Source organism: Gekko japonicus, unplaced genomic scaffold, assembly GCF_001447785.1.
Source record: "Gekko japonicus isolate JY-2015 unplaced genomic scaffold, Gekko_japonicus_V1.1 scaffold14, whole genome shotgun sequence".
NCBI classification, from domain to species: domain Eukaryota; kingdom Metazoa; phylum Chordata; class Lepidosauria; order Squamata; family Gekkonidae; genus Gekko; species Gekko japonicus.
The window spans coordinates 339,823-366,881 of record NW_015176452.1 but is presented as its reverse complement, the minus strand read 5'-3'; the positions used below and the strand labels follow the sequence as shown (position 1 = coordinate 366,881).

The 27,059-nt window shown below is 40.5% G+C and overlaps 1 protein-coding gene across 2 annotated transcripts; it reads left to right on the top strand.

The window, feature by feature from the left end:
* Positions 1 to 497: 497 nt before the first annotated feature.
* SENP2 (SUMO1/sentrin/SMT3 specific peptidase 2) lies at positions 498 to 27,059 on the top strand. Of its 2 annotated transcripts, none has more exons than XM_015426833.1 (17): positions 498 to 635; positions 8,656 to 8,711; positions 9,566 to 9,675; positions 11,631 to 11,706; positions 12,669 to 12,750; positions 14,734 to 14,890; positions 17,154 to 17,257; positions 17,797 to 17,873; positions 20,352 to 20,397; positions 21,201 to 21,261; positions 22,558 to 22,722; positions 23,021 to 23,152; positions 23,315 to 23,518; positions 23,623 to 23,702; positions 24,284 to 24,368; positions 25,031 to 25,126; positions 25,376 to 27,059. In XM_015426833.1, the coding sequence occupies exons 1-17, from the start codon at positions 526 to 528 to the stop codon at positions 25,436 to 25,438; spliced, it is 1,704 nt and encodes a 567-aa protein (XP_015282319.1). In that variant the 5' UTR covers positions 498 to 525; the 3' UTR covers positions 25,439 to 27,059. The 2 variants fall into 2 exon arrangements, with proteins under 2 accessions (XP_015282319.1, XP_015282317.1); XM_015426831.1 differs by having other exon boundaries at positions 22,555 to 22,722.

Sequence of the window (27,059 nt, the reverse complement as noted above, 5' to 3'; positions counted from 1 at the left end):
ATGTAGGTACTTTTAACTTCTTGTGAACAGATTATTTCCCAAAGGGGGAGGCACTAAAGCTAAGGACAGCGACTGCCCCTACAGCTCCAAGCCCAGGTAACAGTAATCGTCTTGCATCCATTAAGCAGATGAATAATGAAGCAAGCGCTGACTCACGAAACATGTCCGCTTGAATAAATTGTGTTAATCTTTACAGAACCACTGAAGTTCTGTTTTATTTCAATCCTAGGATGGTTCCGGATTAGCGTGGTTTGCCTAACAACGTCCAGAAATCTCGTCCTCCTTTAACGACTGGAAGATTTACTGTACCATTAAACAAGTCCCCTCCCTATCGCCTACATTCCTAAACTGTAGGTAGCCGCCTTTCGAGGCAAAAGTAGTTTACGGTGCGCGCATGCGTCAGAGAAACCCCATCCGGCACCAAGGCGACGGCGAAAGCCTTTCGGAAATCAACTTTCGTTGGTGGTCACGCGCCCGACGCGGAAAAGTGAGGCATTTCCGGCCCAGCTGTTGCGGCTGAGGCCTATGTTCAAATGGCTCCCCGAGGGGCTGCGCTCTTGGTTGTTTCCACCTTCCTCTTGTCGCCGGGAAGTGGAGCCTTCGCTCCCTCCGTCGCGGAAAAGACGCTATCCCAGGTCAGGATATGGGAAGGCTCGAGGCGGGAGCCGAATTAATGGGAAGGGGCTGGGCGTCTCGTGCGTCTTTGAGCCTCTGGCGTAGGCCTGGGAGAGACGTCTTCTGGGCCTCTGTCAGACTGAGTTTTGCATGCCCCCCTTTTCTTACTAGTCAGAGCACAGAAGTTGGGTATTCCTCTAATCCAGCCTCCCGTCATGAGCTTTCTCCGTTTCAGTCCACACGATAAACTCTTAGTTTGATTTAGTTTAATTAAAACAGGGTTACATTACCGCCGATAACAAAAAAAAAAGTATTTAAAAAAAACAAATTTTAAAAAGACAGTAAAAGGAGCGAGAACAGTATTCGTGGAGTGGGAAATCACCTCAAATAAATTTCTATCTACTGATCCAAATAGTTTCCTTTACAGTGCATTATTTTTTCTAATGTAATTTAAGAAATCTTAAATCTAGTTGTGTAGCTTTAGGGAGGTTATTATTTACATGTCAGGAGTGTTATGTATGCTGATCGCCACTAGGGGTCCGCGGCAAAGACAGGAGCTTGGCCACCTGGACAATAGCCACTTGGTGGCTTGACTCCCCTGGACAATAGGAACATAGGATCCTAGTTCCCCCCAGCCCCAACCAATAGCCACTTTGGCGGGAAACTCAAACCCTCCAGTGGACTAGGGCTGTGCTGGGTGGGTGTGTATATAGTTGGCCTTGCAGGGCCGTTTTAGTTAGTCTGGTGTTAAGTACAATAAACATGTGCAACTCATGTCGTCGTTCTCCTCCATGTGGCGAACCCAGTACTTTTCAAGGGATTCCCCCAATAAAACACTGTTGCAGATCAAAACTTTTTGATCATGTTTCTGAAAATGCCTCTTGAGACTATGACTAATTTTCTTTGGAGTGGGGTGGCTAAATGTAGTTATGTGCACCTGTTAACTAAATTATTATTTTAGCCTTGGACAAACAGGTTATTTGTATATTAAAACAGATGCATAGTTATTTGAGAGTAAACCACAGAGATTTGGTTAGGCTGCACAAGTGTCATTTAAGTAATTATTTTCTGTGGGAGGGAGAAAGAGGCAAAGAGTTTTTAGTGAGAGCTAGTGGGTTTTTTTGTTTAAGTGTTCTTTTCTGACACCTTTGAAAGTAAGCTATATTGTAGGATGGCAGCAGCTCATGTGCGGTGCAAAGCTGAGAAAGACTGGTACGTCTTTCCTTTGGGTGCCCCATGCTGACAGCAGTTATTTTGCTGCACAGGCTATCCTGATTATAGCTGTCCTTTTCTGCAGTGTGGGTTGAAGCCTTGGGAGTGTGGGAAATGTATGTGCCATCTCAATGAGAAAGAAGCACCACATGACTGTAGCCATACTCTGCAGTTTTTTTAAACAGAAATGTTAAAGGAGGTGTGGAATAATATAAAGAATGCTGTTTCTGGCTTGTGTCAAGCATAAACTGATGAGTGTATAGGAAGTGGCAGGAGGCTTTGTAGTGACTACACAATACCAAGTGTGTTTTGAATCCCTTTGAGCCTGTGAATTGTAGCAATGGCATACTGTGACAGTTTCATTAAAGTACAGAGTGGGTGATGCAGGAAAGTGTATGTTTCTCTCCTCACCCCCTGGCTGTGTTTTGGCATTTCCCCCCAAAGCTGCAAATAAAGGAACATTTTGCTAAAGTTGGTTCCTCATGGTAATTTTAAAAGACACTTCATATCATGCAGATGTTATGGAATCATCCCTGTATTGTTCAGTGTCAAATGTGTAAAAAGCAAAGAAATCTATACTATGGTTGCACAGTATGCTTCAAAGAATTAGAGAGGAAATGGAAGGTACTTGCGTTGTCAAGAGATATGTGCCCTGTATGATGCAGCCTGGCTGTCATGCCAAGACATAGAGAATGAAGAGAAAGTACATTATCATGCCTTGCAACAAGATGTCTTGGTTTTAGAAGCAAAACCAATTGATGCTGAGAACCTAATTTTTATAAAGCATTTAATGATGAAACATAAAAAAATATTTTATACCTTTCATGCACATAATTGGGACAGTGCTTCAAAAGTTGAAATAGTGTGTCTCAAGACATATGTACAAAGGGGCAAAAATAAAATGTGTGCGTAGCATTACATGTTGGATTTTCTACACTTTAAGCATTTGACTTGTGCATCTTTCTAATATGAAAAGTTATCTCTCTTGCAGTGAGAAATCTCTTATATTAAGGCTAATAATAATTTACCTCCTTCCAGGAATGTATATGTAATTGGCTTGGATGTTAAGAGCCATGAATAGAGTGACGTTCATGGGTCTTTGTCTGTTCCCAGTTCCCCCTACACCCTCTGAAAATTTATTTCTGGTGGTCTGGAAACCTTTGAAGCTGACATGGGATGTGGCATGGAGGGTGAAAGATGCAGGGGAATCAGCAGAAACCCCCCTCCCCCAATGCACAAGCTGTGGTGCAAGCAGAGCTCCTGCAAGAATAGAGAGGTGTGACATGCCAGTTTCCCCTTTCTACTGCAGCTCCCCACATCACTTCCCATATAATTGCCAAGGATCCTCCAAGTCTCAGGATGCCTTTTTGGTTGGGATGCAGGGCCATAGTTAAAGTTGGTAAAGATCCTTTCTGTGTCCATTCATTGTTCTCAGGCTCCAAGCTATTGTGTGCTACTTTAGGAGTTATACAGTTGTTAGTTATATTTGCATGAATATATGAGTAGTACATAGGGTTGGAAAATTCTTACAAATCCAAAGCTATGGGGAAAAAGCTTTCCCCCATTTTTGGGGGGTGGAGTGGAAATATATGCAATGCTTACTTTCCTGTCAGTCTTAAAACCCGCTTAGGTGCTTTAGCAACATATAACACTTATATAACTTAGCATATAAAATTGTATTAGCATATTTATATAATTTAAAAGTATAACTGTCATTGCTTTCTACAAGCAGAATTGCAGATACATCCAATACTACAGTGAGACAGAGCTGTAAACTGATGCACCCTATCCTATTTTTCACCTATTCCAAAAGTGTATATGTGTATAAATGGATCCTCCCACCAGTGCGCCTCCAAATTCACAGCTTTTCCATTGGGGAAGAAATGAGAAGAACTTTTAAAAAAAATATACCATCACATCTGTAGTAATACATAAATAGGTCCAAGAGGATATTCCTTACTTTTCTTGCATGGGGATCAGGTTCAGTGGAAATGATATTGCTACTAGGGTCGAACTGCCTGAAATAAAATATTATCAAAACATCGTGATGCTTAAAAGCATAAGGTCTGAGTATCAGACTGCTTAGAACATCAAGAGCTTTACATAAGTTGTAGTAATTTCACGTACAAAGTTGATGAGTTCACATACACAGTTGATTAATATATCAAATGACCAACAAGATCATACGCATTTCAGCCTCTAGGGCCTTCCTCGGTGATCAACAATTTATACTGTTTCAGAAAGGCACACATTAAGAAGTTAATATATAAATCCAGACCAGAAGTTGCTTTCTGAAAATACAGTCAGGAAAAGAAGGCCAAACTGTTATAATAAATATAAGTATTATGAATACTATTTTAAAAAAAATCTATAAGAAACGAAAATAATTTCTACTTCCTATGTTGTGCGGTTGCTGAAAGTTTATAAAGCAGGCCGTGGATCTCTTCTTATGGTAACTGCACTCACACAACAAAATCTTCAATTATATAGCAATCTAAAAATTGAAAATTATATATAAGCTTACATTTATAGATATATAAGTATGCAAATAAATATTTAAATCTAAAAAGAATTAGATTTGCAAACCAACCTGGTATGGAATTTCCAGTGTGTCTGGATGTTTGTGTCATAAACCAAGAGTTGCAATAAAGTGGCTCATTTGTCATACTGCAGTCAGCTATATGATGGAGCTAAAGGATGATGCAATAACCCCCATGTGTTGGGTAATACAGCTCCCAGAGGAGGGAGGGGAAAGTAAGAGAGGAGAGGGAGGGGAAAGGGCTTAAGGATCAGCACTGTAAATCAAAGAACAGCAGGCACTTATTCATTCTCATTCAGATCCCAGGTCCAGGCCACTTCTTCAATCAGTACCATGGGTGTTAATGTCTGAAGATGATGTAGCCAGAATACTTTGCTTTTCTGTAGGAGCTTAAGCAGGCTTGAAGATGTATTCTGGACAGTTTCCACAACCCAGAATCACGACTGCTTCTCAGTGTGGCTGGAAGTAAGATAATGGCTGACAAGCGGAGTATTCATTTATTTTGATCTAATACAGCTCTTATGCTCACAAAGTCTCACCAGTGCTCCTCCAGATTCACAGCTTTTCCACTGGGGGAAAAATGAGAAAAACTTTTTTAAAAATGTACCATCACATCTGTAGTAGTACAGAAATATGTCCAAGAGGATGTTCTTTATTTTTCTTGCATGGGAATCAGGATCAGTGGAAATGATACCAAGGCATTTCTTTCTCTTACTGTACTTGCCCATAGCTAATTCTAAGTTCTGCACTAGAAGTTAACTGCTATAGAAATTTGGTTTTTAGAAGAATAGTCAGCCACAAGTGTGGTCCTCTGGGCAAGGACAGGCTACAATTTATTCTGATATTACTTTCAAGAAAAACAATACTGGGATGTGTACTTCTGATTTATTTTCCTTGAATTGTTTTTCATTGAAAACCAAAGGAAAATGAACTGTATCATAGTTTTTATTATTCACGAAGCTTAATTAAATGGCCTCTTCAGAGTTGCCTTATTTGATTAGTGTCATGGCATACTCAAGACAGCATGACTGTACTGTTCTAGGATAGGAAAGCTTTGGAGGTATTCTTTGATAGTGTAGCATACAGTCATGGGTAAATGCTGAAGGCATGGAGTAGCTAAGCTCTCTGCAATTAATAAATGAAAATTTGACTTTTCTTTCAGCTTTGTTACATACCCCACTCAAGTGGCCTCCAGACAAATTAGAGAAAGGGGTATGAAAAGGACAGGGCCCAGTGCTACGTATGTATAAGCAAGGTTTATTTATGTATTAAATTTGTGCCCTGCTTTCCCTTAAGAGGAGCTGCGGTGGCTCAAGTGGTTAAGACGCTGAACTGCAGGCTGTGGAAGGTCAGTAGTTCAGCGGTTCAAGACCCGGGTGCCGCAAGACAGGGTGAGCTCCTGTCTCTAGTTCCAGCTCCTGCCAACCTAGCAGTTCGAAAGCAAGAAATTGCAAGTAGATAAATAGGGACCACTTCGGTGGGAAGGTAACAGCGTTCCGTGCGCCTTGGTGTTTAGTCATGCCGGCCACATGACCACGGAAACGTCTTCGGACAGCGCTGGCTCTTCGGCTTTGAAACGAAGATGAGCACCGCAACCCTAGAGTCTGATTCGACTGGCTTTCGAGCAAGGGAACCTTTACCTTTCCCTTTCCCTTAAGAAAACTTAAAATGAACAATCTGCAGAGAGTCCTAAAATATTAAAATGTTTAAACTTTAAAGTAGTAAAACATCCAGTTCAGAGCTGTTCAAACAATTTTTTTCAACAATATAGACTATTTTACTCTATTTTGCATAAATATAGTAGTATAGAAGTTAACTGTTTACTATCTGGAGTGCTTTTTCTTTAGCATTTAGAGGTATCCAGCTGTTCTGCCACTTTTTGTCGTCCCCCCATTTCATATAGTTCTGTTGTCCACTGCACCCCTATATACTGAAAACTAAGTGGCAGTGAAGTCTAACTAATAACTGACATACGTTTTGGGAGAGGTTTTATATTTGTGCAGCAGATATCGCTAAATGAAAACTTTTCTAACTACTGCATTCTTTCTTTAGTTAACTACACTTAATTCAGCTTTATCAAGCTTTTTCCCCTACTCTGTAAGGTCAGACAAGTATCTTGGGTAGATCTCAATATAGTATTTGTTTGATGTCAGGAATATAGCTGTGTTACTTACTACCACTGGTTAAAGTGTTTTTTGTTGTTCAGTCGCACAGTCGAGTCCGACTCTTCCCGACCCCATGGACCAGATCATGCCAGGCCTTCCTGTCTTCCGCCGTCCTCTGAAGTTTGCTCAATTTCATGTTTGTTGCATCTATGACACTGTCTAACCATCTCATCCTTTGCCGTCCCCGTCTTCTTCAATCTTTCCCAGCATCAGGGTCTTCTCCAGTCCCTTCTCATTTGGTGGCCAAACTATTTGAGTTTCAGTTTCATTATCTGGCCTTCCAGGGAACAGTCAGGGTTGATTTCTTTTAGGATTGACTGATTTGATCTTCTTGCAGTCCAAGGGACTCTCAAGAGTCTTCTCCAGCACCATAGTTCAAAAGAATCTATTCCTCGGCGCTCGGCCTTCCTTATAGTCCAACTCTCGCAGCCATACATGACTACTGGGAATACCATTGCTTTGACCATGCGGACTTTTGTTGGCAGGGTGATGTCTCTACTTTTTATCATGCTGTTTAGGTTCGCCATCGCTTTTCTCCCAAGGAGCAGGCGTCTTTTAATTTCATGACTGCTGTCACAGTCTGCGGTGATCTGGGCTTCCAGAAACGTGAAGTCTGTCACTACTTCCACGACTTCCCCTTCTATTTGCCAAGGAGTGATGGGGCCGGATGCCATGATCTTAGATTTTTGATGTTGAGCTTCAAGCCCCACTTTTGCGCTCTCCTCTTTTACCCTGAGCAAGAGGCTCTTAAGGTCCTCTTCACTTTCTGCCACCAGAGTGGTATTGTCTGTATATCTGAGGTTATTGATCTTTTCCCCAGCAATCTTAATTCCCGCTTGTGATTCATCCAGGCCAGCATTTCGCATGATGTACTCTGCATATATATTAAATAAGCAAGGCGACAATATACATCCTTGTCGTACTCCTTTTCCTAAAGGCTTTAGCATAGTCAATAAAGCAGAAGTAGATGTTTTTCTGGTACTCTCTTGCTGTCTCCATAATCCAGCGAATGTTGGCAATTTGATCTCTAGTTCCTCTACCTCTTCGAAACCCAGCTTGTACTTCTGGTAGTTCTCTATCCATGTACTGTTGAAGCCTAGCTTGTAGGATCTTGAGCATGACCTTGCTAGCGTGTGATATGAGTGCAATTGTGCGATAGTTTGAACATTCCTTGGCATTGCCCTTTGGGATTGGAATGTATACTGACCTTTTCCAATCCTGTGGCCACTGTTGCGTTTTCCAAATCTGCTGGCAAATTGAGTGCAGCACTTAAACAGCATTATCTTTTAAGACTTTGAATAGCTCAGCTGGGATACCATCACCTCCACTAGCTTTGTTGTTAGTAATGCTTTCTAAGGCCCATTTGACTTCACACTCCAGGACATCTGGCTCGAGGTCAGTGATTATACCGTCGTGGTTGTCAAGGACATCGAGGTCTTTTTTGTATAGTTCTGTGTATTCTTGCCATCTTTTCCTAATCTCTTCTGCTTCTGTTAGGTTCCTACTGTTTTTGTCCTTTATCATGGCCAGCTTTGCATGGAACGTTCCCTTGATTTCTCTAATTTTCTTGCAGAGATCTCTAGTCCTTCCAATTCTGTTGTTTTCCTCTATTACTTTGCATTGTTCATTCAGGAAGGCCTCCTTATCCTTCAATGCCCATGGACAGTATCAAAAGGTTAAAGTGTACATGTGCTTATTACATTTTGCCAAAGTGTAGTAATAGTAATTTATTGCAAATGCACAATGGCTGTTACAATCTTATCTCAAATCGAGAGTACATAAAATACAGATGTTGATAGGAAATAATAAAAACAAGTTAGTTAAAAATTGATTAAGAAAAGCAGAGATAAAATTTTCTATACCCCCTGAAAATTAATGAATTGGTATGAGAATGTTACAGATCATGCAACATGTCAAACTTATTGGTGTGAAGTGCTATCACGAGGGAACTTTCTAGTGTGTATATGCATGTGTACCAGTTATTTGATGGTTAGGAATAAAATGGTGTTTTCATTAGCCCTTGAGGACGAGTGAATCAAATTTGGGAAGAACAGAGTATCTGCCTCCTTTTAACCTTTTGAAAGACTTTTTTCTTAAAAGTATTTAAATATTTTCTTTCCACAGTGCTCAGTTAAATATAGAAGACCCTGACCAGGAGCGAACAAAACGGCAAAAACTTGGTAATGCTTGTTCAGCCACTTCTCATGTGATTTGTTTGGCTTTGACTGTATATCTTGAAATGAAATGCTTTGGCTGTATGTCTTGAAATGAAGATTTATTTCTGAGAGCTTGCATTCAATGCAGAATATCCAAGTAGATCCTTGAGCACATCTCTCCATGCCCTCCCTTAGAAATTTCACCTATCTCGATATGTTTAAGACCAACAAAGTTTTATTCTGGGTATAAGCTTTCAAGTGAACACAGGAACACAAGTGAACAAGAGTATGTGTGCACACAAAACCTTATACCTGGAACAAAACTTTGTTGGTCTTAAAAGTGCCACTGGACTCAAACTTTGTTCATCTATCTTGATGGTTGGCTATAACTTGTTTGTGTGTGAGTATGCCGCTACTGGAGGACCCCAATTTATTGTAAATCAAAATTATACAACTATGGAAAGCCAATTTCTGTATGTTCTTCAGCTGAATTATTCAAATATTATTTTAAAAAATCAGTGCAGTAGCAAGGGAGGAATTATTGTCGCTAGGTCTGTCAATATAGGAGCCATTCTGCATGTCTTATTAATATGAGTGGAATTAGAATCATAGAATGTTAGAGTTGGAAGGGACCTTGCAGGTCATCTAGTCCAACCCCCTGCACTCTGCATAACTGCTCATGCTCTGGCAGGGTGGGGTGAAATTTAAAATCCATGTGAATATTGTCCTCTGTTACAGAAATAAGGTATAGCTGCAGTCTTGTACTACATGAAATTTAGGAAGTAGTTTTTGTTTTAATTGGAATGCCAGAGTTTCTAGATAGAATGTCATTTTATTATGTTTAAGGAATTTTAATGTGATATATTTAACTTTCCTAGGAATTTTCTGTGCATTTACACAAGGGATTGTCAGTCTACTTAAGCTACCATCCCAGCTGACGGCTAAGTATTTTCTGACTGGAGATCAGCATGCAGAAGCTACAGATGAGGTTTGTAAGGATTTTGAGAAAAGAGAGAGTTAGTACATTCAAGCCAAATTAACAGTGGGATCCTTGTCATGTCTTCTGTGGAATAGCAGTGTAATGAACGAAAGTCTCTTTTTAGCTGTAGGAGAGGATAATTTTATGAGCATCTTAGCTGACCAGAATCCCATCTCATGAAGTAAGCCTTAAAGATTTGACACCTGAATTAATGTCAAATATATCCCCAAGAGAAAACAGTGGAGAACTCACCCACACTTAATGGCCCATTGTAGGAAAATTTCCCTTAGTCTTATGCCTCTACTGTATATGGTCCAGGAGACATTGCCCGTTGTTGTGCTAGCTTTCTAGCTCTGCATCCATCCCCAGTAGTGCTGTGCAAAACACACATATTCCTGGGGAGAATAATTCACGTGGTCTGAACCTTGGAGGGGGACTTTTGCCTAGCCCCCCATTTTCTGTCTGGTCAAAGATGTGCCCCTTCATGGAACCCTTAAATTAAGGATTAGTAAGAAGGAGGCATTTGCTTAGTTTCGACTATGAATTTTGAAATGCTTGGCCAGCCTCATTGGGGAAACCTGAAGACCAGAAGTCCTTTGAGGTTTAGAACTGGCTAGATTATTTTGTTTTCTATGTTCTTTGTTTCCCCTATATCTCTGTGTGTGCTTAGAATAAACTTTAAAAACTGGGAACCTAGTCTTGACAGTCTCCCCCCCACCCCCATGGTCAGTTGCTCAGCTCACATAACATTTAAGGGAAAGGTTGAGTGGGGAAGCCAGTTGCCTGCTGCAGACCAGGGCCTTGCCTTATTATTCCTCCTGCAGCTGAGAAGGGACTTCCTCTGGCACATACACACTGTGATGGCTGAGGCTCAGACTGTTCTGAGGCAGTTAATTAGGACCACAAAGTGTTACCCCTGGAGACGTGGCAGTGCCACTCATGAGTAGACAATTTAGAGGTGTTGTGTATCGTGCATAAAGCCTTAGCTTCTAAACACAGATGCCCGCGCACACCCTCAGCAGATTCCCAGTGCTTTATAGGTAGCCTAATAGAATTTAGGTTTGTAGAGATGACTCAGTAGCAGGGTGCTGCTCTTAATTTAAAAGGTCCTTTTTTCTGTGTGGTTGTCTTCTCCCCTATCCCCAGTGAAGAAGCAGACCCTGTCTAAGCAAGGACTCTTCCTGTGAGTCCTTACATGTTAGTTTAAAACGGTATAAACAAATAGGACTTATGAAATGTCCAGGCAGGTACTGTACAGGCATTAGTTGTTCACTGTCAGGTGGTGAAACAAATTGCCAACTCAGATGTGATATCAGGCTACTTTGGATTCTGTTGCTAGCAGGTGGGGGGCACACTGCTGCATATACTTAGATTAGGCAGGTCTGCAGTTCCTCTGGCAGGGCTGTCAACTAGAAGGTCCTGTGGAAATCAAATGCTTTTATTGCAAAAATAGTTTCAGTTCTACAATGTGGAAAAGTTCTGGTCTAAGTGAACATGAACGCTGCTAAAAGATCTCCCAAGTGTTGACATTGCTCCATAGTAAATACCCAATAATTTTATTTTTTTAATAAATGATGTGTCCATTTGGAGATCAGCATGCTGAGGTACTTCATTGGGAAAACAGATTAAAAAAACTAGCTAGGCATGTCAAGAGAGACGTACAGGGTTTAGCAATTTGTTTCACCATTGAAAGTATATCTTCTGTGGCACTAATGTACCAAAAGCTCAAGACTTTCTAATCTGAACTTGTTGTGATATATCACTTTAAGTTACATGAGAATAAGCTTTATGTCTTGGGCATATAGCTGTGAGTTTCACGCCATGGTCCTCAGAATCATAAAATAGTAGAATAATAATTTGGGCATGTTTTGTGTTCTGAGCAATAACACTGGGTATGGGAACCGTATGGATGTCGTACATTTGAAGTGACTGGAATAATACTTATGCAGACACATTTCTTTAAGTTTCTTCCAAATGCTTCTGGTACTTTGGATGCTGAGCTAATGGAACCTACGTCTGGGATGCAAATGGTTGAACTGAGTAAGTTGGACACATACTGTAATTCTATCTATGATCTGTTTGGTCTAGCCAACTGTGACATTTCATTTAGCATTATACATCTCACATTAATTGAGGCAATAAAATAAAAATACTCAGAGCACTGGATTTTGTACTCCCATTTTCTCACTGTTGCATTTTCTCTTCAAAAGCGGCTTTTATAACAATTCTACTTCTTAACAAGTACTTGTGCTTATGTAATGTTTTATATTATGGAATGAGCTGCAGAAGTGTTAGATTCAGGCTGTGGCTGTATGCAGACATCACAAGTCTCTGTTTATCTGTGCACTACCTTCCCCCACATGCTATTGAAACATTGTTCTAAACTAGGAAGTTTTCAGAGTGAAGCTTGTTGTGATTTATGAATAAGGTGAAATGACAAACTGTGTGGCTTGCTTATTTATTTAAAATTTTCATATACCCACCTTTCTCTCAGGCATTCCAAGACACAATGTAAACCACAATGTGGTCACAATGTAAAACAAAACCAGGTCCCAACCAGCATGTCAGGCTCAAGCTACCCCTCAAACTCTCCAGAACAGCTCTGTTTTGCTGCCTCACTGAAAGGCCAGGAGGTAGGAACCTCTTACCTCTTCTGGGAGGTTCATCCCGAGCCTTGTAGAAAAGTTGTAGGATTCTGGAGCTTTCCTTGCAACCTAATTATTGGCCAGGAGAATTCAAGCCCTTGTTTGCTTGCAGGTGTGCTCCAAAGGAGTGCTTTATCCTTCCCGTTGTTGTGGCCAGCTAGAACCCTTCTTGTAAGCAGATTTGCTTACAGGTGGATTCTGTAGCTTGCCACTTAAAACAGCAGGTTGGTGCTCGTAGTAATAAGCTTAGAGGGCTTCAGTGGTCTCCCTTCACAATGGAAGGAAATATGATAATCCTCTGGGAGCAGCCCAACAACATAATTGTTAGTGATACATCCTATTGCCTTTTTCCATCAGATAAAAAAGCTGCTTATGGTACCAGTGGGCATCCAAATGAAGAGATGGCTCCTAATGGTAGCAGAGTTATGCCCTTTCTGAGGTAAAAATCTTCCATTTAACTTTTTTGTTCATCACTTTAAAATTCAAACTCACTAGTGGATTCAAAGTTTTCAGGCATGTATTACCGGTACTCCTCTTGTAGTAGTTCTCAGTTTGTTCTTATATGAACTGCTGATTATTGACTGGTATTCAGGGCTGCAGTGCCATAGATAGATATCTCACAATTTGTTCCACAGTTCATTTGGGGAGGGGCCGTGGCTCAGTGGTAGAGCATCTGTTTGGCTTACCGAAGGTCTCAGGTTCAGTCCCTAGCATTGCCAGTTAAAAAAGATCTGGTAATAGGTGATGTGAAAGAATTCTGCCTCAGAGCCTGGGGAACTATTGCCAGTCTGAGTAAACAGTACTGACCTTGATAGACCAGTGGTCTGATTCTGTTTAAGACAACTTTGTATACATATTGCAACTTAAAACTCGGTTAAACTAACCATGTAAATAAATTGGGGGGAAGAGTCATGCATGCATGCTGCACTTCACCATTGCTGCAAGGTTGTTCTCATTTCATGTTAAAAGGTTGTTGACACTTCAGCATTACTCAGGAGAGAAGTACACTTTTTTAAGGTCCTAGGTGATGTGGGCCCCATTAAGAATAACTATCTGTGTGCTTCTATGAGCCCCTCTCAGACATCCTGCATTTCTGCTTCTTTTTCTGAATTCCACTAACTTCACCTATGCTAAACTGATACCATCCAATATGCAATGTCCATGGCTTGGCTCTGCATTTAGCGTTTCTTTAAAGTGCATAGAAGAGAATGGTTGAGGACTAAGGAGCAAGTTTGTTGAGAGGACTAGATGCAAAGAGTCTGGGAAGATAACAGTATTATACAAGCTGGAATGGGGGTTTGGTTTCAGGAGTTGAGAGGAATAAATGTAATGTTGCATTCGCACAAAAAAGATTTTTGTTAGCCACTGTTTTTTCTGGTGTGTCTAACACAGCAGTGACTTGCATGGAGCTCTTCCTGGACAGGCAGCCTAAATATCTTGGAGGCATGTTTTGGTCCTGTTACATAGAAGCAGCCTTTAGGGGTGCTGACTAGAGCTTAGGAGACCTTGCCCAATAGAAAAGCATTATCTTAAAAGGAAATGGAATGAGACTCTCATTAGTCGTTCTTTGTTCCTGAGGAAGGAACAAAAGTCTGAAACACTGGAAAATTACCTAGGAAAAGTGTTGGACTTTTGTGGATATTTATCTTGTATATTTATTCTTTGGCTCCTGTATTTTCCTACGATGGACTCTTTTGGCTTCTGCATTTTCCTATGATGGATTATATGGGTAGATTTATTCCAGACAATAGATGCATTTCACTGTAATGAAGTCTCCTTTGTGAATATTTTGCGGGAAATTCAGCTCACAGTTATTTTCTGTTATTATTTGCAAACTACGGTAAATATCTTGACAAGAATTTATCTGTTACTCTTTACAAATTTTGGTATCAGTTTAGCATAGCTGAGGTTGTTGGAATTCAGAAAAAGCAGCAGAAATGCAGGACGTCTGAGGGAGGCTCATAGAAGCACATAATGGGGGGTCCACATCTCCTATGACTGTTAAAAAAGTGTCACTCAGGAAATAAGAATCACGTTTAACATTAAGACACTGGCTGATGTCCATCAGGCACAAGGTTCTCATTGAATCTGTGTCACATGCATTTATCATAAATGTAAACAATTTGCCATGTCTGGAGTGCTGTTTTATGTCTAAATTTTTCTTGGGGTTTTGGGGGTCATTTAATGATAATTGTGCACGTGGTGGGTGTTGATGTTTAATCCATTAAGAGCTAATGATACAATGTGCTGTCTGCTGCATATTTTTACTGTTTCCATGGATCTTGACATTTAAACTGATGTAAAGAGGACTATGCTGTAGTCTGCCTAGGGATCCTCAGACTTGTATATTTCCCAGAATGAAAATGTGCATGTTTTAGTAGTATGTTTAATTCTGTACTTCTTTGTTGTTGTTTCTTGTCAGGAAGGACTGTGGTACCAGAAAGAATGGCAAGACAAATAATACTTCTTTTTCAGAGGACTTGCTACCCTGGAGAATTGGAGTTCACAGACATATGTCAGATACTCCTCCTATCAGTACAGGAAGGCTTTTAAAAAAACCTCACTACACAGTGGAAGAGGTATGTCCAATTACATATAACAATTGTATTCTGAAATACCTTTTATCAGTGTCTAGTATTTTATTATTTATTTATGTGATAACTTGCCTGTCTTCTATCATGAAACTCAAGATGGCTTGCATAGTTTTCGCTGGTGGTCTCCCATTCAGACACTGAACATATTTGGCAATGTTGCTAGGTTTGGTGTCTTAAGATAATCCCCTGGGGACCAAGAGAAACACCTCCTACAGAGCATTTAAGATGTGCCTGAATCAGTGCTGCTGACTGGAGTAATTGACTTCTGACAAAATTAGTGTCATGGTTCCTTAAAGAATGGGCTTTGTAATTCTCAGTTTCTTCAGCTTTAAAACTGGGAGCTTATACATGTTACATTTTCTGCATCACAATGCTATTCTAGTTCTCAGTTGCAATGGGTAGAAGTCTTGTAATCTGAACTGTCATACCCAGTGGGACAGTAGGAGATGAGTCACTTCATCTTTGCACTGCAGCTTCTCACACTGCATCTCTCCCATGCCATTCCTGAATCTCAGTAGCAGTTTTTCAAGGACCACAGAGAGCTACCATCGGAAGGAGGGAACCACAAAGATCCATTCCACAAACCACAGCTACACATGCATTTGTTTAGATCTGAGGCATGCACTTGATTAACAGTCTATTGAACTATAGCTTCCTAGCATACAGAAGATTTAATATCTGTTTATAAAATGTCCTATTCATTTATTTTAAATGATTATGTAGTAAAATGATACTATATACCCCAGATATTGGGTAAAAGAAATTCCACTTTGTTTTATGAACATTGGGTTTGCAGTCTGACTACTAAAGTGTTAAGCCCAAACTGTCCTTACAGGTAGTCTCGTCAAAAGAAAAATCTAGCCCCTCCCCTGCTAAATTGTAAGCTAGAGTTTGGTGGAGTAGCCATTCCTAAAGTAATGAATATAGACCTGTAAAACAAAAGGCGCACCAGGACTTGCAGGCTGAAAGCATCTAGGCAATGGGGACTTTTGAGCCTCAAAAGTTACCTGACTGTTATAATGTTTTCCTTCTCTCACTGGTGAATTTACTGTCAAACTACAATGCTTCTAGTGACCTACCAGTGGTAATGGAGAGAACCTTATTTGTAAAAGGGAATGAGCGAGAGAGAGCTGGATTGGTGAACTGCTCATTGTAATCTAGCAACTTGAAACCTGGGCCAGCTGAGTAAAACTCACACTTCCCAATGTAAAAATAATGGCTTGTGGAATTGTTTTCCAAGGTTTTTATCCCACTTTTCCAGTGTGTACTCTTCAAGGCAGCATACATTATCAGAAAAAGGCAAAACCCAGTTAAGATCCATTGTGTGTGAAATTAGAAAATACAATGTATTATTCTGAAATTCTTCAAGGAGTTCAGGGTGACCTCCGAAGTTCTTTTCATCCAGTAGTGACTAGCTCATTGTCCCCCATTAGTTCCTGGCCAAGCAGGAACTTATTAATATTATTTTATTATTATTATTCATTCATACCCCACTTTTCTCCTGGGGCTTAACCTTTTGATTGCTTCTAATTCTGAATCTATGGCTCTTTTGGCAAAATTACTATTTTGACTGTCACTCAAACACATGGCCCAAAATTAAGTGGGCCTGTATTTGTACTCTGTTGCTAAATCTTTTCAATTATGGCTGGTCTGAATTCAGTCTTTTTTCCTCTAGTGTATCCATCAATCACTGACATGCAGTGTTCCCTCTAAGATGAGTTAGTGTGAGCTAGCTCATAGGTTTTTTTAGCCTCTAGCTCACACATTTTTTATCTTAGCTCAGGAAGGAAGGATCCAGAGCAAACTAATTTATGCAGTAGCCAAATCACTCGCTCACAACTATAATGCCAGTAGCTCACAAAGTAGAATTTTTGCTCACAAGACTCCGCAGCTTAGAGGGAACATTGCTGACATGTTAGATTTATAAAGCAAGAGATGATGTCGTGATTAAGTGAGAACACTCTAACCTGGGAGAACCGGGTTTGATTCCGCATTCCTCCACTTGCAGCGGCTGGATGACCTTGGGCAAACCATAGTTCTGTCAGAGGTGTTCTCTCAAGGACAGTTCTCTCAGAGCTCTCTCAGCCCCACCTACCTCACAGGGTGTTTGTTGTGGGGAGGAGAAGGGAAAGGAGTTTGTAAGCTGCTCTGAGACTCCGAGTGAAGGGCGGGGTATAAATCCAGTCTCCTCCTCCTCCTTGTCTTCTTCTTTTATGGTAACTTCATTGCATTTATCTTCCCTCTGCAGGGGGTTCAGAGAGGCGAGAGAGAAAAATACAGACAGCTACTTGAACAAGAAAAAGAAAAGAGCCCTAAAAATTATGCCCATCCCGCCGTAGGAAAGCACTCAAAGTAAGTCACTGCTATGCTGTGTAAAGCGTAGCAATAAAAAACAGCAATTGAAATGGATAAGGATTCTCATTAAAGAGGGAAACGGCTCTTGCATTTCCTTTTGAAATGTAATTTGATACTTAGTGGGACCAAACTGACTAATGTTATTGTGGTTTTTTATGTTAGAGGTGCTGATTGGTTGAGCATCCACAAGTACGAATTTGGTGTTTGGAATCCACAAATGTAGTAAGCAAGTGTGGAAAAAGAACAATCAGCACAAACATGCAGCGTGTTTGCTTTAAATAGCCAGCCATTTCCCCAGGCTCTTTGCAGTTGGGGTTGTGGTATTGCTTTAAACTGCTGTATAGTTGTATGACTCCCCCCTCCCCTTCAAACCTTTGTTGGTTTTATGGAACTATGTTGATTGTTGTCTTTAGTATCAAAGAATATGGGAAATGATGTTCAATAAAATGTTGCTGTGTAGCTGAAACTTGGGGATTTTCTTAACTGGGGGGAAATTAACTTTTCCATCTTTCTTATTTTGAATGTGCTGAATCAAGTGTCCAAGGACATGAGTTGTTAATGTCTGGTTGCTGTGTGGAAGTAGATGTCCCTCCAACTGTGACACCAAGGAACGGCAAGTATTAACTGTACTTACCATTTGAGCAAGTGTTCATAGCAGAGAGAAGAAGTCATACTGCTTTAGATGTTGTGGGAAATAAAACGGTACAAATGAAAGTTCATGTATCTCCATAGTGAGTAGCACATCTGTAAGTATATGTTTAAGGACCGTTGCCAGACTTTGTTCTGGGGAGCATCCTCCATGTATCCAGATGGTATCACCCCTACTGATGAACTATGAACTGATATTTGCATAACTGTGGACTGATTATTGCTGACACTATGACTTGTGCTCACACATATACACTCAGAGGTCCAGGGAACACCGTTTGAATTGCCAGAGTTAGAGACTTTCACCTGAGGGAAGAAAGTTTGCTTGCTGCCTGCACTGTCATGCTAATGAACCTGGTGACTTACACAAAGGCCTGGCCTGAGGGGGAGAGAAGAAGCACATGTAGCCATTGTTAGCAAAAGACCACAACTTAAAGACAAGCAGCCTCCATGGATGACAGACCTGCTGGCATGCAGTCCGCATATCAGCTCTACATCTGAATTGCTGGTTCCTGTGGAATGTTTATTCGATGCCTGGGAAACCTGTTATTTATCTGCACAGATTCTGGAGCAGAGCCTTGACACCTAACCAGATGGTGGTTCCTAAGTTAGAGGGTAGTATTTCAAGCATTGACCAACCCCTAGGTCAGCCCCCTTACCTACATTCACCAATGATTTTAGGGATGGGACGGACTAGTAGTCAGGTGAGTCCTTTGGATGTCAAAGTTGCCAACAACGCCAAAGATTCAGCTTATATAAGGCAGAAGCCATGTGCCATGCTTTTGCTAGCTACATCCCCTTTCTTTGTCTTTTGTCTTGTTTAAGGTAAAGGTAAAGGTTCCCTTGCTCGAAAGCCAGTCGAATCCGACTCTAGGGTTGCGGTGCTCATCTCCGTTTCAAAGCCGAAGAGCCAGCGCTGTCCGAAGACATTTCCGTGGTCATGTGGCCGGCATGACTAAACACCAAGGCGCACGGAACGCTGTTACCTTCCCACCGAAGTGGTACCTATTTATCTACTTGCAATTTCTTGCTTTCGAACTGCTAGGTTGGCAGGAGCTGGAACTAGAGACGGGAGCTCACTCCGTCTTGCGGCACCCGGGTCTCGAACTGCTGAACTACTGACCTTCCACAGCCTGCAGTTCAGCGTCTTAACCACTTGAGCCACCGCAGCTCCATTTGTCTTGTTTACCAACCTCTTAAGTCCAGCTCTTTGTCTTGGTTCCTGGGTGCATGCTTTTTTGATTTCTCTGGTGTGTACAGCCAAGAGAAGTCCACACTTTTGCTAGCTGATTTCTAGCAGTGTGAATAGAAGAATCCCTAGGTTCTAAGTTCCAACCCCTCATTCTTCATGGCAACAGAGGAGGCTTCTGGAGTCATATAAGTGTATAAATCGTTTGTCCTACTTACCTCCTAAACAAACTATTTTTCCATTGCTGTATGTCTAAAGGAACTTGGTTGCTATGTGTGAGAATCTGTATTGTTTGAATGAGACTTGAATATCCTTCAGTAAAAGACAAAATTGATTTTAATACACCAGTCTCGACTCTTTCACTGGAATTTCTTGGGTTTGATTGGACCTCTGTAAAAGCTGGCAAGAACTCAACTTAAATTTAGTACCCTCTGCTGTAGATAAAAGCAGTTGAGCTAACACTCCCCTTTTATATGCTTATTTGTGGAGGAATGGGAACTTTGATTTTTCTGTAACATATGAAACAACTCTTAAAAAGAAGGGGCTTCCAAGCAATACATGTAGTTGACGTAGAAGCTGTCTGGAATGGATTAATGGCAGAAAAAATAGCAATTGCCAGTAATTAGTAAAATAAGAATCCCCCATCTTGATTAGAGATTACCCAAGGCATGTTTACTTCCAGCAGCATTTAAGGGAGCATGGTAGGCTGATGGGGGGGGGGGGGAGACAATGACAAGTGACTTTGAATATAACCCATAGAAACTGGGATATGAAACAGATAGTAAACTGTACCAGTATTCATCTTTGAAAAGGAAGCCAAAGAGTTCATTAGAAATAGGAATTTCTAAATATTTCAAAAGAAACATATTGATAAAGTGAGTTTAATTTGTTCTTTCCATTTTAAATCTGTTATTTAATTTGGCATTAATTCTATATCAAATAACTTTGAATTAGATGCAGGTTATTTAAGCTTCCTTTCATAAAGGATAAGTCATAATCTTGTATTTAAAGTACACTAGTAAGTGAGAAATAATTTACAGATGGAATGGATGTAATAAAGCCTTCATCTTGTTTTGTAGTTTGCTGTGCAAATGTTATGATGATCCTGTTGAAGGTTGCCCTGAACCTATGGATGGGCAGAATAGAATGTTTTAATATAATAAAGAGAGCTCTTATTCTTTGCTGAAGATATAAGTTGTTACTGTCATGGTAAGGCAGTAATTTTATTGTGTTCCTTGCACATCTTTTTCAAAGGTATCAGAAGCTTTGATTCCAGGTGCTCTAGAAGAGATGTAAGCAGGTAAGAGTGAAATCTTGGTGTGGCTGTCATAGTGTTGGGCTTTTGAGTAGAGTGGTTGAGTATTAGAGCACAAGAATTTGTGTCTGTATGTAAGAAAGTGTGAAAGAGCTTATTTTTAATGTATACTGTTATGTTTACTGTATCAATGAATAATACCCAAGGGCATCAGTTATTTCTTCAGGGCAGGAACAGTTTAAATATAGCTACTAAACCATAATATGAAGCTGCCTTATACTGAATCAGCCCATGAGTCTATCAAGATCAGTATTGCTTACTCATCTTGGCAGCTGCTCTCCGAGGTCATCACCTGCTGTCTGGTCCCAAAGCTACAGTCTCCCCCGTAAATCAAAAAGTTAGTGGCTTCTGTGTTTCTTTTGTATTTGGGGAATTTATGCTAGGTATATACTGGGTCTCCAGCCTTTGGCATCACTGTCGTTTTGGAGCTCTTACTGAATTTTGGCATCCCTACCATGCCAGTGGTATTGTAACTGTTTGCTGAGAAACTTTTTTTTTGTCCTGAAACATTTCTAGCTATGCCACTGTAATTCTTCACTGTGTAGCTTTGTTGTGCCTTGGGTGTGTGTGGGGGGTGATGTTCTGAGTATTTTCTGGTAAGCAGCACAGAGGGGTGGGTGTGCTGCTATGTCATCCTCCCCAGCGAATGGTGCTTCCATTTCTGTTAGGTATATGTTAGTATTGATTTAGAAAGAATAAAATGCTAGTGAGCTTTCTTCCTGTTGGGCAAAAAGTGCTTTCCATGTCTGCCTTCTCACCATGAGTTATTTTCACTTTGTTTCTTTCAGCCCAGTAATAGTAGCCAAAAGATCTTCAGAGCTTGAAAAGCTCATAGCACAGAGAAAAGAGGTGAGCCCTGGAGAAACGCATGCCCTGTTATGAACCTTTTCTACTTCCCTGTATAAATGTATGTTCTAACTTCATTTTTCCCAATGTGGATCCAAAGTGGCTTCTCCATTTTATCCTCACAACAAGCCTGAGAGGTAGCAGCAGAAAAGAGCAAGAGTCCAGTAGCAACTTGAAGACTAACAAAATTTGTGGCAGGGTGTGAGCTTTCGTGAGTCACGGCTCACTTCTTCAGGGATCTGAAGAAGTGAGCAGTCACTCACGAAAGCTCATACCCTGCCACAAATGTTGTTAACCTTTAAGGTGCTGCTGGACTCTTGCTCTTTTGTGCTGCTACAGACAGGCTAATACCTGAGCAGTACATTAGGCTGAACATGTGTGACTGGCCTCAGATCACCCAGGAACTTTCCATGGCAGAGTGAAAATATGAACCTGGGTTTCCCAGGCTTTAATCCAGCACTCTAACCACTACACCATGCTGGTTCTCAGCATTTGCAGATAATAAAACTTTGTGTTGTTTTTCAACCAAAATTGGATAGTTAAGTGATTTAGAAAGTTCATCACAAAGGTACAATATAAAATGTCAGATATATGTTGGGGTATGGGGAATAGAGGGAGGAGGTTACACCTTACAGATCTTTTCTCTAGTTCTGCTTTGTACATTTTGTGTGGCTCTTGTTGCACCAGCCTGGCCTGCCTGTTCCTTTGCCTCTACAGTGTTCTCTCATCCACTTGTCCGTCATGCAGCCAGTCTTCCAGCCTGCCTCCTTGCTGCTTTCCCCTTGGCTGTTTGCCCCCCTGCTCAGTTGTCTGCTTGTCAGTTTAGTGAAGTATGGGGTGTAGGGAGAGGAGACATGCAGGGGAAGCAAACCGGAATAGCTCTAGCTTCCTCTTCATGTCTGCTCTTTGTGCTGTTGCTGCCATGGTTTTCCACAGCATCAACCGAATATGCCACTGAAAGGTTTTATTGAGTCATGTCTGCATCTACTCAGACACTGCTTCTTGGTTGTGTTTATTTCTACCACCAGGTTTTTTTTTAACATTTAATATTTTTCTATGAATCTCCCCCCCCCCCCGGCCTGGATTGCAGAAACCTGTATCCTAGTTCTGCTGGTGCTATAGTGTGGTGTTGGTTGTGTTTCTTTGATGAACATGCGGGCTGTTCATAGCTGTCAGATAAGCAGATGGTACTGAGATTTTAACTCTAGAGTAGCTTTAATGCTGCTTTCCTGTGAAAAAGCCAGTCACAGAAGGATCTCCAGGATTCAAGATTCACTATGATTTTTCCCCTTTTAGCAGCATGGAAAGCATCCCTCAGCGAATGACCTATCAGAGGAAGTGTTGCTTAGGTTAAACCTGAGCAATGAAGGTTCTTCACGTAGAAGGAGCTCTCAAGTTGACCTAGAAGAACAGAAGTATCTGAGCTGGGACAAGGCTGCACAGTGCCTTCCTACCCTTACAGAGGTACCATTTTTCTGGTAGGGTTGTTTGGTGTCATGTACTAATATCTGATTTTTGGAATGGTCGTTTTCTGTCATCTGTACTGTAACACTTTTATTTCATCACAGTCTGAACAGAAAGCTGGTTTTAAAAATTAATCGCAATGTTCAGTATGCAACAAATTGTGAGCTTTTGATTTGTTTATAGTCTAAAGGTTAGAGAAATGTAGAGAATTCATTTCCCTCCTTCCCGTTTCCTTAATTTTCTCCCTCTCTCTCTTTCTTTTGCTCATGGAGCTCATTACAAAACCTTGCTCTTTCAGGATATGGAGAGAGAGATAGACAACGTGCTGAGCCATGGCCCAGAGGATGAAGTTTTGAGTAGTGCCTTCAAGCTAAAGATCACACGTGGAGATATTCAGACACTAAGAAATCAGCACTGGCTTAATGATGTGGTAAAACTGAAGTTGGGGTGAAGGTTCTCTAGAGAATTGGTGTAAATTCTAGAATCCAACAATTTAGCCCATTACAACTGTAACATATCTCTCCCTCTCAAGAGACAGACATAGAATCTCTGATCTTTTTCTCCCCTTTCTGATTTCCCCTTGTGTTTGTAGATCATTAACTTCTACATGAATCTTCTGGTAGACCGAAATAAAAGGCCAGGACTTCCAGTACTTTATGCTTTCAATACTTTCTTCTATCCTAAGCTAAATTCTGAGGGCTATGATGCAGTCAGAAAATGGACCAAAGGAGTCGACTTGTTCCAGTATGATATGATCTTGGTACCCATTCATATTCAGATACATTGGGGATTATTGGTGAGTCCATATCAGCTTTCTCTAGTAATTTCTTTCAGAAGAGGGGAAGGGTATAAGGTGGCATAGACTGTGACAGTTTCATTAACCGCCTTTTCCAATAACAGGTTGTAGACATGAGGAGAAAGGCAATCAAATATTTTGACTCAATGGGACACAATGGCTATAGGATCTGTAAGAGATTGCTGTAAGTAGGTGCTTGCTAACAGTAAATTGTAGAAGTGTATTTCCCTTTACCATCGCTTATAGTTGGTTTATTCTAATTTCTGTATAAAACTTCTAATTAAAGGTATGGGGTTGTCACCTTAGGTACTCACAAATGGCCGAAGATCAGCAACTGTTTGACATGGACTTGCTGCTACTCCAGCTGAATATGTAGCTTTGCTACTGTATAGCTGTACAAAGCTAGTGTGGAAGTTATTACGAATTTTTGACTCTTCCATTCAGTTTGAATGAGTAGTTCATGAGTGTCATTTAAAGTGATAAACTTGTCTCCAGAGGGGGTAGTACATTAATCTAATGAAAGCTGTATGGTAATTTGCAGTAATGTGGTTGTGTAAAATAGCTGTTTGTATGAAACATGATCATTGTGGGATGTATGATTTTGAACACTGCTCTCTGTTTGTTGTAGTTTTGAATGGTATTTTCCCCCCTTATGATATCTTTCCCATTGAAAAACTCGGTTATAAAAGACTTGGCTAACTTTATGTAGTGATACACTCTATGCTTAGGAGAACCTTTATAGATGTATCTTATTTTATTGAACAGACAATATCTGCAGGAAGAAAGCAAAGCCAAGGGAAACCTGGACATTAATGCTTCATCGTGGACACTTTACAGTATGAAACCACATGTAAGTGAGCATCTTTTGCATTTTACAGACTATGTTCATTGGCACATGGATTACAAACTAAACTTCTGAAGCGCTGAATGTTGGATTTGTTGAAGGCTTTCTATAATATTGCTTAAATGAACTCACAATAGTGTCGTATACTAATCTTTTCAGCCTAGAAATATGTTTGTTTGGTGTTAAATACTAACTCTACCTTGAATAAAGCCAGTACAGTGGCAAAGGGGTCTCGAGGTTTAAGTGGTATAGATTTCATAGAATGTCTTTTTGGAATGTTCCCTATCTTGAAGTCTGAAGTCTAATTTATGTAAAGCAAGCATGTTAATATAGTGTGTGGGGGGTGGCAGTTTAGAGCCTCTGTAAATTCAGTAAACCTACAATGTTAAACCTACTCGAGAAGACCCTGATGCTGGGAAAGATTGAAGGTCAAAGAAGACGGGGACGGCAAAGGATGAGATGGTTAGACAGTGTCATCGATGCAACGAACATGAAATTGAGCCAACTTCAGAGGACGGCGGAAGACAGGAGGGCCTGGCGGGAGCTGGTCCATGGGGTCACGAAGAATCGGACTCGACTGTGAGACTGAACAACAACAACGTTAAACAAAGCAAAAATAAACTAATAGATACCTTTGTATCTTTATTTCCACCCCTTTTTCCATTTAGGAAATTCCTCAGCAGCTGAATAGCAGTGACTGTGGAATATTTGCTTGTAAATATGCAGACTTTATCTCCAGGGATAAACCCATTATGTTTACTCAGGTGAGTGATTAACATTTTAGGAAAACCTGTTCCTTTACTGCTGAATGTTTTAGGAATTCAAGCCTGTGCCACATTACCTCCAGAATAGGTTATTGCAAAGGAATCTTTCATTGGGAATAGGGAGAAGAGCAAATAACCGTGGCCCTGAACACTTCCATGGTTATAGGATGTATGGGCATTGACTCCTGCATAGACTGGCATTTGCCTTAATGAACACATTGAGTAATTCAAGGTACTTTCTTCTTGCAGCATCATATGCCTTATTTCCGCAGAAGAATGGTATGGGAGATACTTCATCAACAGCTACTGTGACACCAGGCCTCTGACAGAGGTGCACTTGCACAGTACCCTTGATGGCAAAATAAGTTCTGTGTTCAGCTGCTAATACTTGGATCTGTCTCTGAAAACAAAGACACTGGTCTGGTCTCACTTTCAGGGATGGATGATAATCCAAAGGTTTAGTTGAAAAGCAAGTTCTGCATCTGAGCTTGAAACTCCTTCCAAAGGAAATAAAATGGATTAAGACTGGACTTTAAAGGAGAATAATGGTACCAGTTTAGTGAGAGACTGGCAAGTGGCTAAGAATAATGCTTTGACATTCACTATTGAGTGACTTTTGAATTACCTGAATAGCATAAAGAAGTCCTCTTCACAAGAACGACACACTACTGTGTAAAGATATTGGTTCCACTCATGATCCTCTGAATTATGCTTTGAAGAACTGGAAACTTGCCATAGTCCTGTGTGCCATTTCTCCATTTCCATGTTGCTGAAATGTCTAGCTTGGCAAATTGTAATTAGTGTTTACCATAGTTAAACATTAATACTAGCATTAGACCTTCTGAGTGCCAGTTTGGGCACCATGGCAAGTTTTGATTAGAAGCACCCAGAAGCAGAGAATGGAACTGATGTACAAGAGGGAAAAGAAGGGAGTATACAAGCCCATGGCATGTTTCTAGTCCTCCAGATGAAGTGATTTTCTGTCATTGGAAGGCAGAAGACTTGTTCATTTGTTCTAAAACTTAGATTGTTGGTGATTTTGGAACGATGGAAACACTGATTTGTAACAAATCCATAGAAAAAGCCCTAAAATGAGGGTCAGTCTTTATTTAAAAATCTATATATTGTATGCATCTATTTATTTGTATTCCTGTATTTAAATGCAAATGTGTTAAAAGGGTTTTTTCATAAACTGAAAATAGAAATAATACTTATCTAGTAAAGTGGCTTCAGTTCATTTGAATAATACTGTAGATGATGAAAATTTTAAGGTGGTGGTATGAGGTTGTAGACAAGAATAAAACTGATAAGTGACAGGGCAACATTCAAATAATTTCTCAAATGTATTAACTAATGTTATAATTGGGAGGGTGAGGGATAGCACTCCCTGTAGCTTGATGCTTTGAGATATGTGTCACCTATATATCTAATTCTCAACATGATCCCATCTGTGGATACTTAAATCTTGATATTAGCACTGTGAATGGACAAGACAGATCATTATGCAAGCCCGAAAAAGCCCCAGGCTTGCAGAAGAATCTGAAATCTAAAAAGAAAAAAACCCCAAATGATAAAGGAGCACATATGCCTTTAAGAAATTAATGTCCTCAGTGGCTGGTGCTAGGCAACCACAACAATATTGCCAGTTGAAATCTTCGTTTCTGTTAGAACAAGGCAGTGGGGTGTGTGTGTCAGGGCCTTTCCAGGGGAGGACTTACCAGGGTCATGCCTGGCAGCAAGAATTGGACTATTTGATACCACACAACCAAGGTTGTGCACACACACAAAAAAAAAAATCGGAATTTTTCAGATTTGGATCTACCTAACCCAAAAAATTTCGGTATTTGCTGATATTCCTGAATCCCAGTATCGGTATAAGACTGGGGTTTGAGAATTATCAGGCAAGCCAAATAATTCTACTCAATTATACCCA

Excerpts from the sequence above, each read along its gene's own strand:
- SENP2 (XM_015426831.1), top strand. The coding sequence starts at position 526 with ATGTTCAAATGGCTCCCCGAGGGGCTGCGCTCTTGGTTGTTTCCACCT. Across the intron at positions 14,891-17,153 it reads CTCACTACACAGTGGAAGAG|GGGGTTCAGAGAGGCGAGAG; the intron begins GTATGTCCAATT and ends TTCCCTCTGCAG. Across the intron at positions 21,262-22,554 it reads TCATAGCACAGAGAAAAGAG|CAGCATGGAAAGCATCCCTC; the intron begins GTGAGCCCTGGA and ends TTCCCCTTTTAG.